Raw genomic sequence first — 12,878 nt, 5'->3', positions numbered from 1 at the left:
CTGACATTGTCATTCAAAATGACTTAAAATCCCTGTTTCATACATTGCCTTGTCTTTTTAATTGCCAACTGACTACAGTAAAACTCTTCACTAACATGTAAAGCATGTGCCATTCTTATTTTACCTGTTACAATAATGATTACTACTACAGATTTTTAAAGGTGCACCATTTCAGAATCACATAACACTACTGAGCCTAAAAAACTGCAGTGGTGTTGTGCTCCTTGAGACACATGAACCAGCAACCTGGAACCTTTTCACATTCTTTGGTCAAAGGCCTGAAAATATTTCCCTGTTAAATATCCCACACTTGCACTTTACCTGCTTTTGTTCATAATTTTTGTGTAGTGCATACATTTATGCGATCATACTGGTTGTTACTGGTAAATTGATTTCAAGGAAAAAATGTTCTTTAAGTTTAATGAAAAAGCACATGCTTTTGACAACTGTTTTCTCATTTGAACAATTAGACTCAAGTAATGTGTTAACATAGTCACTAATTTGTAAAAAACCTGATAGTTTGCTATACAATGGTATAGTTTATTTTGTTTTCATTATATCTCTCATATCTTTTTTAATTGGTACAATTCAATTTAAATGTTGTTGTTTTTTCACACTTTCACAAAAAATCCAGATATTCAATGTGATCTCAGACTACAGCTGTATAATATATTTTGGCATTGTCTTGCAGAAACCTTGTGTCTCTATTTAACTGTTTTTCTTTAATTTGAACATGACAGTTAAACAGTCCATCACAGGTTAAGAGATTTTTACCCTTGTAAAGTTACTGATTTTCAATAGATACAGGCTACAGTTTGGTGACATCTTTCCCAAACTGCTGAAATTTGTACCAGTTTAAAGTGAGTGAGGATAATATCCCCCATATTGCTATACTCACTTGTTTTTTATAATATTCTCATATTCTCATATATACAAAAAGTTTCCCTCTAAAATGTGATAACTGTGGAAACATTATCTTTTAATGTTTTCTTTTATGATCTTTTATAAACTTTTTGTAATTCATCGCAAACAATTCTAACATTTTCAATGTAATATGTGTCTGTGAATTATATGTTTATAAGACTTAAACAAGTTAAGTTAAACAAGACATTGTGAATCCAGTGTATCAGTGTTTTAACAGAGCTCTTGTAGAGCATTCCTGCTCCACACCAAAGCTAAATATGATGGATAGGCAAACTATATGAAATAAAGTGTATGAATGAATTGTCCTAAATATTGCTGCATTTTTCAATTTTGATCACTTTCTGCACAATTCTCATAGGATCTCCAGTAGCAACATACATTTGCATACTTTTTACATAATTATGTAATTTCATATACACTTTTCATTTAAAAATGAAATAACTTAGGGGTATGACACTAAGGTCCTAGTAAGATAGATTTATTCAAAAGTCTTCTGGAGGAAAAGTCACATAAATGAGAGATGAAAGCACTTTGTTCTCTGTGGGCATCTCCATCACTCTGCTTGTTCAGGGCTTTGGACAATAGGAGGCACAGCAGCCTTTCACTTTGGTCAGGTATAAATGCAAGGGTTAAACCAGGCAGAGTGTGTCAGTCACCAGTTGGAAACAGCTCAGACAACCAAAGCCGCCAAAATGATGGGCAAGGTAAGCAGGACACCAAATTTTGGAACATAGTTCTGCTGTTCTCCAAATCTAATCATTTATATTCTACCGGTTTATCTTTGACAGATCGTCTTCTACGAGGACAGGAACTTCATGGGACGTTCCTGGGAATGCAGCAGCGACTGCTCCGACATGTCCTCCTACATGAGCCGCTGCCACTCCTTCAGGGTGATGAGCGGCTGCTGGATGTTCTACGACCAGCCCAACTACATGGGTCACCAGTACTTCTTCAGGAGGGGCGAGTACAGTGACTACATGAGCATGTGGGGATGTAACAACTGGGTCAGGTCTTGCCGCATGATCCCCAGGGTAAGATTGCTAGATATAATGTGTGTAAATCTCTAACCTAACAACCTTTTCAACTGATTATGATGGAACACAAATATCCATGACTTGTTAATTCTATTTGATTAGATTACTCTCAGCGCTTCAATTATAATTCTTTAGAGCATAATTCAGTACAATGTGAAATTTAAAATTTCACCATTTGATTGAAACAACAAGATTGAGAATTGCTTTTTTTGTTGTTGTTTTTTTTTTAAATATACTTAATACACAAATTGACATGGAGGAACTATGTAGTAGAGAAAAATATAATTTTCCTTTTTATTATTTATTTTGTAGTATAGTGGATCCTACAGAATGAGGGTCTACGAGAGGGATAACTACATGGGCCAGATGATGGAGATGACTGACGACTGCGACAACTTCATGAGCCGCTACCAGTGGTCCCATGGCTGCATGTCCTGCCATGTGATGGATGGTCACTGGCTCATGTACGAGCATCCCAACTACATGGGCAGGATGTGGTACTTCGGACCTGGACACTACAGGAGCTTCAGGGACTGGGGCAACATGAGGTTCATGAGCATGAGGCGCATCATGGACTCATGGTACTAAGAAGTAATCAGCTGCTTAAAAAATGTTAAATATTTTTTTTCAATAAAATGTTCAATATCTGAATACTGGCTGACTATTGAGGGTTTTTAATGAAAAAAGTAAGTCAGAATAGAAAACAATAAGAATTTGTCTTTCTAATTAGGGATGAATGTAATCGTAAGTACCACATTGTTGACTATTAAAGTACACAGCAGTAAACAACTAGTAAAATTCACTCAATAAATTCACACAAACTGCCTCATGTTTCACATTTTTCACATACTTACTGTATTCTACTTTTTTTCAACTTTTGTTTTTTATATATATATATATATATAGATATATATATAGATATATATATAGATAGATAAGATAAGATAGTCCTTCATTAGTCCCGCAGTGGGGAAATTCCCAGTGTAACAGCAGAAAGGGATAGCAAGACACTCAGTTACAAAAATTTGGATAAATAATTTACACTATATACACAATATAAATAAGAATTAAAAGAGCAATAACAAGATAGATAGATTCTAGAAGTAGTTGCTGCAAAGAAATGACTTTGGCTGTAAAGGAATGGTTCATCAACTATACAACTTACAACATTTAAAAGTGACAATCATTACAAATAATTAATTCATAATTTTAAAGATTTTCATTCCTACTTGAAATGCTTAGTGCAACCATTTTAAAGTTATTATTTCAAAATTGCATTACATTCTTTTATTGCCTACTGACTACAACAACCCCCTTAAATAACCTGTAAAGCATGTGCAAGTTTCATTTGACCTTTTTTAGTAATCATTTTCATATACAGGTATTTTGCAAGTTTGACCATTTCAGATGCACAGTACACTACAGAGCCTGAAAACTCCAGTGGTGTTCCATTCCACATAAGCCAGCAAACCTGGCACCTACTGTTATACTTTGGTCAAATGCCTGAAAATATTTTTCTGCTATTACCCACTTAACAATCCAAAGTAAAAAAAAAATACTTATTTCTTTTATTTTAATTGAACCAACTTCAACATAGTGCAAAAAAACATGAGAAATTATGAGCTAATACTGGAAGTAACCAGTAGACGTGTTTCAAGAAAAGAACATAATTGTTCACTACATTTTAAGAAATAGCACCTACTTTAAACATAGCGTGTGCAATAATCCAATTGTTCAGAATGTTAACTTTGTAAGTTAAATACATGAAGATTAAATAAAATGACTGCAGAAACTTTGTAGCTCCATTTTGCCATTTTTGTCACCTTTGATCTGACACTTGTTCTATCCATTGCAAAGTTTTCATTATAACTGGACAAATAGAAATGCTCCTAAATTACATGGAATATAAAATATATTTTTATTTTGTACTTTCAATCAAAAAAATACATATAAAGTATGAACTAGAAATACTGTAAAGTAGCCGTTTTAGAGATGAATGTTTTTGGCATGACAGTGAAATGTATAACAAAAAAATAACTAAAAACTTAAAAATATATACAAATGCCTTGAGAGAGATTTATCCACAATGTTAGACACTTATTTTCATAAACTTATTTTACTTTCAAATTCTTATTAAGTACACATTTATGAATACTATTTTCACTACTTGACCTTTTTGGAGATTTTCAATAAATGAAAGTTGACCTTAGATGAAAAAAATAACTGTTGAAATTTAAGATAAGAGACAATATCCCCAACTACTACAATGATTTACTGTTTAATAAAATATATTTATAAATTCAAAACAAAATTCTAGTTGTTCTATATGTCAACACATAGGGCATTATGTTACAATGAAGCACAAATGGGTAGGTATTACATTACTGTGAAAGTTATAGATATTAATTGTCAATTTTATTTAACTTTGAATACATTTTCAAATGGTACAGTACCATATGAGCAAATAATGAAAAAGGATACAACTAGTATTCATAATGTTCCACTACAAATGGGAGGAACTGTGGTAACATGTTCTAGGCCAGTTACTGTAGTTCATTTTAAAGACAGTTACAGTGTTTTTCAATGTGAAAGCCCTACAGTTTTAAAGATTGAACTATTTACATATTATAAAAACAATCATAACTAATTATAGAATGGTTAGTTTATCCGTTAGTGTTATTAAGACTTAAGTTAAACAAGACTGTGTAAACCTAGTATGAGTACTTTTACCTAGTACCTAGTACTTTTAACAATGGGCTCTCATTAATTCATTTAGTCAGTCAGTAATGAAACTCTTCTAAAGCCGCCATAGTCCACAGAACATTAAAATATATGACCTCTTTTTTTAGTTTGACCACATGTACTTCTGTGCTATTTTTTGTACTTAAGAACAACAATGTTTAAAAAAATCATTATTTTATTTGTTGTTTAATGTTTCAGCCTGCTTAAGTAAAAGTATGCAATTTAAAATACATTTGTAATTTATGCTATAGGAGTTGCACATTAAATAACAACCAAAACAAAATTGATCAAAATCCTTGTCTGTAAGCACATTTATATGTGTCACATAATAGGACATTATATCACACTAAATGGCAGAAACGATAGTTATTGCATTATAAACAATAACTATCTAACAATACTAACAATAAAAATGCTAAAAATGTTTTTTTTTTTTTTTTTTTTTGTCAAAAAAATGTCAAAACATAATCACATCTAATATCCATAATGTTCCCCTACAAAATGTGGCAACTATGGTCACATTTTATGTTAACCACTGAACCAAAATTGTTCAACTATGCTCCAACACTAGCAAGTAAACAAGCTACAACACAGTCCGCCAAAAAGAGGGATCCATTCAAAAGTCTTCTAGAGACTGAGTCACATGGAAGAGAGAACTGAAAGCTCTTTGATTCTCTGTGGGCCTCTCCACCGCTTTGCTTGGTCAGGGCTTTGGACAATAGGATGCGCAGTATCCTTTGACTTCAATCAGGTATAAATGCAAGGGTTAAACCAGGCAGAGTGTGTCAGTCACCAGTTGGAAACAGCTCAGACAACCAAAGCAGCCAAAATGATGGGCAAGGTAACCAGGACACGTCAACATGGATCAAATTTTGGAACATGGTTTTGAGATTCTGTTTTTCTCCAAATCTAATCATTTATATTCTACTGGTTTATCTTTGACAGATCGTCTTCTACGAGGACAGGAACTTCATGGGACGTTCCTGGGAATGCAGCAATGACTGCTCCGACATGTCCTCCTACATGAGCCGCTGCCACTCCTTCAGGGTGATGAGCGGCTGCTGGATGTTCTACGACCAGCCCAACTACATGGGTCACCAGTACTTCTTCAGGAAGGGCGAGTACAGTGACTACATGAGCATGTGGGGCTCAAACAACTGGGTCAGGTCTTGCCGTATGATCCCCAGGGTAAGATGTGTAATAATTAATCCAAACATTCCAAATTTGATGCTGCTGAATGGCCGACATTAAAATGATGCATTGACCATTTTTCCTCCAGCATATCAAATTACAACTTTAGTTTACAATACATTCATGATTTTCTGTATTATAATTAATTTCTTTTTCCCAACAGTACAGCGGATCCTACAGAATGAGGGTCTACGAGAGGGATAACTACATGGGCCAGATGATGGAGATGACTGACGACTGTGACAACTTCATGAGCCGCTACCACTGGTCTCACGGCTGCATGTCCTGCCATGTGATGGACGGCCACTGGCTCATGTATGAGCAACCCAACTACATGGGCAGGATGTGGTACTTCGGACCTGGACACTACAGGAGCTTCAGGGACTATGGCAACATGAGGTTCATGAGCATGAGGCGCGTCATGGATTCTTGGTACTAAGAAGTGATCAACTGCGTAAAAAATGCAAACTATCAATTTTTCAATAAAATTACCAGTAACTGAATATTAGCAGAGCATGTTTTCTTATGTTTTATTAAACTGGTATTGCACACACCTCCCACAGAACATTGAGTGTACTAGAAATCTTAGAAATCTTCTGAATTAGGCATGAGACAAGTAGGACTTTACTTACTTGAGTACTACATTAGTGATCAACTCGTTAAAACTATGAGATGGTAAACTATATTTGATATATACTATTAACAAAGCGATTTTTCCAGAATAATTTATTTACTTATTACACACACTATCAAATAAAGTTGGTGTATTAACAATGTGTCCTCCTAATTAGGTATGGCGGCAAGTAATTGAAAAGTTATTTCACTTGCAAGGTTGGTTATCTTTTACCAATGTTTGGCAGAAATCCCATTCAACCTAACAAGAAACTAAATTCAATGTTTTAAAATTATCTTTATAAAACAAGAACAAAAACATGTTTACTACAGTTTTACCTCCTATCTCTAAAAGTTGTCTGAATTCAAAACAGTTACTACATTGTTTTTTACTGTTCATTTCAATGTACACAACAGCACATAATAGGTCATTTATTTCACAGCATTGCAAACTAACTGCACTAGAAATATCCATTAACAGTAGTGTAAAATGGCATTGCATTGCCTAATTTTACTGTCAGCTGACTGTACCCAAAACCTTTAGTAATCTAAACAACTCGTGCCAGCCTTTCCCGTACTCAATAATGATTTCCACCAGTACACTAAACCTGATGACCCCTTAACACATTTGAACCAACAAACCTGGCTTATAGACATTTAAGCATTAAAAGTACTTCTATGCCTATTTCTATTGATTATGTCATACTAAATTTAAATGGCAAAGCTATTTCAAGAATGAAACAAGTGTTTTGATCTCTAGGTATATAAAAATAGCACATGTCCACATTGTCCAATATGTGTGTAAAAAGTTCATTTATTTCATAATGTGAACGCTTAGAAAACAAATGCATGATGATAAAAATATGTAGGAAACTCTGCATTAACTACAAAGAAATAAATGGCTTACACTTTTTCAGTTACTTGGAAACAATTTTAGTTTTTCATAACTTAGTTATAGTTTTTTAGGTCTCTAAAACACTTCAGTTCAAATAATAAACACTTTTGCTCATTACCACTATGTCATTGCTCCATGAGGTCACTCATTTCAAGCTCCAGTCCAGTGGAATACAATCAAAGCTAAAGATTAAAAAAAAACAATGGCGGCTGCAGCAAAGTCTGACTCGGTTGCCAAATAAGTTTTTAAAATTTCCAAAACCCCAAGACATCGAAAACTATGAGACCATATTACAGACAATGGACCAGCATAAACAGCAAAACAACCATAACTGTTGTCTATTCATGTTTAAGGCTGGTATTTGAACTAAATACTACCTCACTGCATCACTGGACTCTTTTGCACATGTATTACGCATAGTTGCACATGGCATTTTTTGGACATTACCTATTATTTATTTTAAAAGTAGAGTACTGCTAGAGTACCTGACTAACCGGTGCTGCACTCTACTGTTTTCTGGCTGACCCTCCACAATAAGATAGAATACACAATCTATTTGCACTACCCCACTTCCCACTACAATCTCGGTTAGTCTGATTTATTTATTGTATCCTGCCTGCTACACTTTCTCGTCTGTACTCTGTGTCTCGTCTGCATTGTGTTGTTCTGTCTGCCTGCACTGTGTTGTGTTGCACCATGGTCCTGGAGGAACATTATTTCGCTTCACTGTGTACGCTGTATATAGTTAAAATGGCAAAAAAGCCTCTTGACTTGACTTGGTTCACACATGCCATGGCACTAAACCGTCCACATAGTTACAAGGAGATTCATTTTTCTCCAGAGATCACATTGTATTTGATATTAGCATAGACCTATGTGAATTCTCTGATTCTGTCATGTGTAGATCGCAATGTAAACAACCAACTGATCACAATGGAGCTGGTTTGTGTTAATGTGTTAAACCCAATTCTTTGTGTAAAGAATGGCATAAATACAACAGATTACATATACTTGGGCATTAATATCCCACTGCACTGCTAAATATTATGCTGAAATTATTGTATAAACCTACATTGTAAAAACCTAAATATTTAATTTTGAATTCAATTGTTTTGTGAAAAATGTTTCTCAAAATAAAATGTTAAATTTAAATGCCCAATTTAACTTTTTGGAGGGAAATTAATTGTTTAGAATTAATCAACTAATCAGCAAAATAATCAATAGATTAAATGATAGAAAAATACACACATGGACAAGATTGTTGGTACCCCTCGGTTAATGAAAGAAAAACCCACAATGGTCACAGAAATAACTTGAATCCGGCAATAGTCATAATAAATAAAAAAAAATATGAAAATGAACAAATGAAAATCCAACATTGATTTTGAAACATGCTTCAACAGAATTATTTTAAAAAGGAAACTTATTAAACAGGCCTGGATAAAAATGATGGTACCCCTGAAAATAATGTGATCAAAGGGACATGTTAAATCAAGGTGTGTCCACTAATTAGCATCACAGGAGTCTACAATCTTGTAATCAGTCAGTGGGCCTGTATATAGGGCTACAGCTAGTCACTGTGCTGTTTGTTGACATGGTGTGTACCACACTCAACATGGACCAGAGGAAGCAAAGGAAAGAGTTGTCTCAGGAGATTAGAAAGAAAATTAGAGACAAGCATGTTAAAGGTAAATGTTATAAGACCATCTCCAAGCAGATTGATGTTCCTGTGACTACAGGTGCACATATTATTCAGAAAGTTTAGATCCATGGGACTGTAGCCAACCTCCCTGGATGTGGCTGCAGGAGGATAATTAATGACAAATTAAAGGGACTGACAATACAAATGGTAACAACAGAGCCCAGAATAACTTCTAAAGACATTAAAGGTGAACTTCAAGCTCAAGGAACATCAGTCAGATCGCACTATTCGTCGCTGTTTGAGCCAAAGTGGACTTCATGGGAGACAACCAAGGAGGACCCCATTGTTGAAAACAAATGATAAAAAAGTCAGACTCGAATTTGTCAAACCACATGTTGACAAGGCCCAAAGCTTCTGGGAGAATGCCCTATGGACAGATGAGACAAAAATGAAACTTTTTGCCAAGGTACATCAGCTCTATGTTCACAGATGGAAAAATTAAGCATATCAAGAAAAGAACACTGTCCCTACTGTGAAACATAGAGGAGGCTCTGTTATGTTCTGGGGCTGCTTTGCTGCATCTGGCACAGGGTCTTGAATCTGTGCTGAGTACAATGAAATCTCAAGACTATCAAGGGATTCTAGAGAGAAATGTGCTGCCCAGTGTCAGAAAGCTTAGTCTCAGTCGCAGGTCATGGGTCTTGCAACAGGATAATGACCCAAAACACACAGCTAAAAACACCCAAGAATGGCTAAGAGGAAAACATTGGAATATTCTGAAGTGGCCTTCTATGAGCCCTGACCTAAATCCTACTGAGCATCTTTGGAAGGAGCTGAAACATGCCGTCTGGAAAAGGCACCCTTCAAACCTGAGACAACTGGAGCAGTTTGCTCATGAGGAGTGGGCCAAAATACCTGCTGAGAGGTGCAGAGGTCTCATTGTCAGTTACAGGAATTGATCGATTGCAGTGATTGCCTCAAAAGGTTGTGCAACAAAATATTAAGTTAAGGGTACCATCATTTCTGTCCAGGCCTGTTTCATGGGTTTACTTTTTTAAATAATTCTGTTGAATCATGGTTGAAAAGCAACATATAACTTTCATTGGTGAATCTTCATAGCGTTTATATTTATTATTACTTTTGTCAGATTCAAGTTACTTCTGTGACCATTGTGGGTTTTTCTTTCATCAACCGAGGGTTACCAACAATTTTGTCCATGTGTGTAGTCATTAGTGTCAGTCCTACATACCTTAACACTTGTTTTCTCATTTGTTTAGTCCCCAAGAAAGTCCCTGTGCTAGCATAACCTGACCAGTAGAAATCTTTGTACCGTACCTGACAATTTAAGCTTGTATTAGTCAAATGTCTTAGTCTTTAGAATTAACCCTTGGTTTAATTAATATTTGCTTATACTGGTTTTTCCACCATAATGAAATGGATGCCTAACCCAGCTCGAGAAACACATTAGTTGAAATACAGCTAAGGCTTAAGTGAACTGAATAATAATAGTTATTTACATACAGAAACATCAGGAACTGAAAATTTGAAGCCCTTAAAAAAAACAGATCCATCGCAAAAGAGTCCATTTGAATTACTTTAGCATGGTAATGTGAACATTGCTTTAGTTACACTAGAGGGCAGAAATATTAGTTACTGCCTTAAAGAGAAGAGGTAATAGTGAGAGGTAATAAATAAAAATGTTTACGTACTTTAAAAAAAAAGTCTAATGTCCATAAGATTGGCCTAGAATATGTGGAAACTATGTTAATATTTGTTGTCAATCACTGAACCAGAGTTGCTCAGTGGACAACTGGGCTATGATGCTAGCATGCAATCAAGCTAAACACTCTGTCAGTAAGAGGGATTCATTCAAAAGTCTTGTAGAGAGTGAGTCACATGGAGGAGACATAAAAGCACTTTGCTTCTCTGTGGGCTACTCTGCTTGGTCAGGGCTTTGGACAATACCAGGCGCACTAGCCTTTGGCTTCAGTGAGGTATAAATGCAAGGGTTAAACCAGGCAGAGTGTGTCAGTCACCAGTTGGAAACAGCTCCGACCCACCAAAGCAGCCAAAATGATGGGCAAAGTAAGAAGACATGTCAACATGAGACAAATTTTGGAACATGGTTTTGAGATTCTGATGTTCTCCAAATCTAATCATTTATATTCTACTGGTTTATCTTTGACAGATCATCTTCTACGAGGAGAGGAACTTCATGGGATGTTCCTGGGAATGCAGCAGCGACTGCTCCGACATGTCCTCCTACATGAGCCGCTGTCACTCCTGCAGGGTGATGAGCGGCTGCTGGATGGTCTACGACCAACCCAACTACATGGGTCACCAGTACTTCTTCAGGAGGGGCGAGTACAGTGACTACATGAGCATGTGGGGCTCAAACAACTGGATCAGGTCTTGCCGCATGATCCCCTGGGTAAGATTGCTAGATATTAAGTGTGTAAATCTCTTATAACAATTTAATCTGACTAGGATGGCTCATCCATCCAAATGTTTTGAGCTTTAATTAGGCTACTTGGGAAGACTGTAAATAATAAAACTCATGTTCAATTATAATTCCTAGAGTTATAAGTCAGTACTTTGTAGAATCTTATATTTCAGCATTGTTTTTTTTGTTTTTTTTAATGTGGTTTTAAAAATACATTAAAAATAATATCAATCTGCAAAGGTACAGTGGATATTACAGAATTTAACTTACAAAACTTACAAGTAAAATTGTTCTGAATTGTCTGCATTTGTCAGATATACTAACATCATATTGCCTCCTTCACCTTTTATTGGCAACTAACTACCACTAATCCCTTCAGTCTTTGCATGGCATACCATTCCAGATGCACAGTACACTACTTAGTACACTCAAACTAGCAGGCACCTACTCTTGTACCTTGCTCAAATGCATGCAAAACATTAATTATTCACTTTTAAAAAATCTTCTCATTTTTTCTTTCCTCCAACAGTACAGCGGATCCTACAGAATGAGGGCCTACGAGAGGGATAACTACATGGGCCAGATGATGGAGATGACTGACGACTGTGACAACTTCATGAGCCGCTACCAGTGGTCTCACGGCTGCATGTCCTGCCACGTGATGGACGGCCACTGGCTCATGTACGAGCATCCCAACTACATGGGCAGGATGTGGTACTTTGGACCTGGACACTACAGGAGCTTCAGAGAGTATGGCAACATGAGGTTCATGAGCATGAGGCGCATCATGGACTCATGGTACTAAGAAGCGATCTACTGTTTAAAACAATGTAAACTATCAGTTTTAAAATAAAATGTTTAGTAACTGAAAATGGTCTTTTTCCTTATTTTAAATCAAACTGCACAAAGCCCAGATCACAATAAATACTAAAAATGTGTCTTACTGGCTAGTAAAATACTATTCAAAATAATGTATTAATTATTTTTGTTTTGAAAAAATAAAATGAAAATGTAGCTGAAAGCCTTTCCTGAAAACCACAGTTACAATTGTTCCATGTCATTCCCTTGCAACTTTTGCAAAGTTGTACAAGTTTTAACAAACTTTGGTTGAAATCCTTAAACAGGAAAATTTTTATTTTTTTTATTTGTAATATGTGTTAAAAAAAGCTAGCCCTTTATATCCTGTGTGTTTTTGAGGTGTGGGCATTTTATCTACTTTCTCTAAAGCATGCCCAATGTCTAAGCAGTTTACAAAAGAATGATTATGTGGGTAATTTGGGCAATTTATTTCTCTGTGCATTTGGTAATTTACAAAATTTACAAATAATATTTTACTGTTTTTTTATAGCATTGCATACTTTCTGCACTTGAAATGCACACCACACTTCCTAACAT

The 12,878-nt window shown here is 35.5% G+C and overlaps 4 protein-coding genes across 6 annotated transcripts in view; 3 read left to right on the top strand and 1 right to left on the bottom strand.

The window, feature by feature from the left end:
• Window positions 1–12,878, bottom strand: part of LOC140573633 (astrotactin-2-like) — a 789,110-nt gene that overhangs the window by 678,268 nt on the left and 97,964 nt on the right. The window lies entirely within an intron of this gene.
• LOC140573172 (gamma-crystallin M2-like) lies at window positions 1,617–2,546 on the top strand. The gene is made up of 3 exons (XM_072692806.1): window positions 1,617–1,628; window positions 1,713–1,955; window positions 2,271–2,546. Exons 1-3 carry the CDS (start codon window positions 1,617–1,619, stop codon window positions 2,544–2,546), a joined length of 531 nt encoding a protein of 176 aa, XP_072548907.1.
• LOC140573332 (gamma-crystallin M2-like) lies at window positions 5,530–6,330 on the top strand. Its single transcript, XM_072692819.1, has 3 exons — window positions 5,530–5,541; window positions 5,646–5,888; window positions 6,055–6,330. The coding sequence occupies exons 1-3, from the start codon at window positions 5,530–5,532 to the stop codon at window positions 6,328–6,330; spliced, it is 531 nt and encodes a 176-aa protein (XP_072548920.1).
• On the top strand, window positions 11,114–12,288 carry LOC140573012 (gamma-crystallin M2-like). Its single transcript, XM_072692795.1, has 3 exons — window positions 11,114–11,125; window positions 11,229–11,471; window positions 12,013–12,288. Exons 1-3 carry the CDS (start codon window positions 11,114–11,116, stop codon window positions 12,286–12,288), a joined length of 531 nt encoding a protein of 176 aa, XP_072548896.1.

The sequence above is a fragment of the Salminus brasiliensis genome, chromosome 1 (genome assembly GCF_030463535.1).
Source record: "Salminus brasiliensis chromosome 1, fSalBra1.hap2, whole genome shotgun sequence".
NCBI classification, from domain to species: Eukaryota; Metazoa; Chordata; class Actinopteri; order Characiformes; family Bryconidae; genus Salminus; species Salminus brasiliensis.
Note: the sequence above shows the minus strand (reverse complement) of the source record. Positions and strands in the feature narration are given on the sequence as shown.

Coding starts and splice junctions, on each gene's coding strand:
- LOC140573172 (XM_072692806.1), top strand. Junction 1,956..2,270: donor CTTGCCGCATGATCCCCAGG/GTAAGATTGCTA, acceptor TTTATTTTGTAG/TATAGTGGATCCTACAGAAT.
- LOC140573332 (XM_072692819.1), top strand. Junction 5,889..6,054: donor CTTGCCGTATGATCCCCAGG/GTAAGATGTGTA, acceptor TTTTCCCAACAG/TACAGCGGATCCTACAGAAT.
- LOC140573012 (XM_072692795.1), top strand. Junction 11,472..12,012: donor CTTGCCGCATGATCCCCTGG/GTAAGATTGCTA, acceptor TTCCTCCAACAG/TACAGCGGATCCTACAGAAT.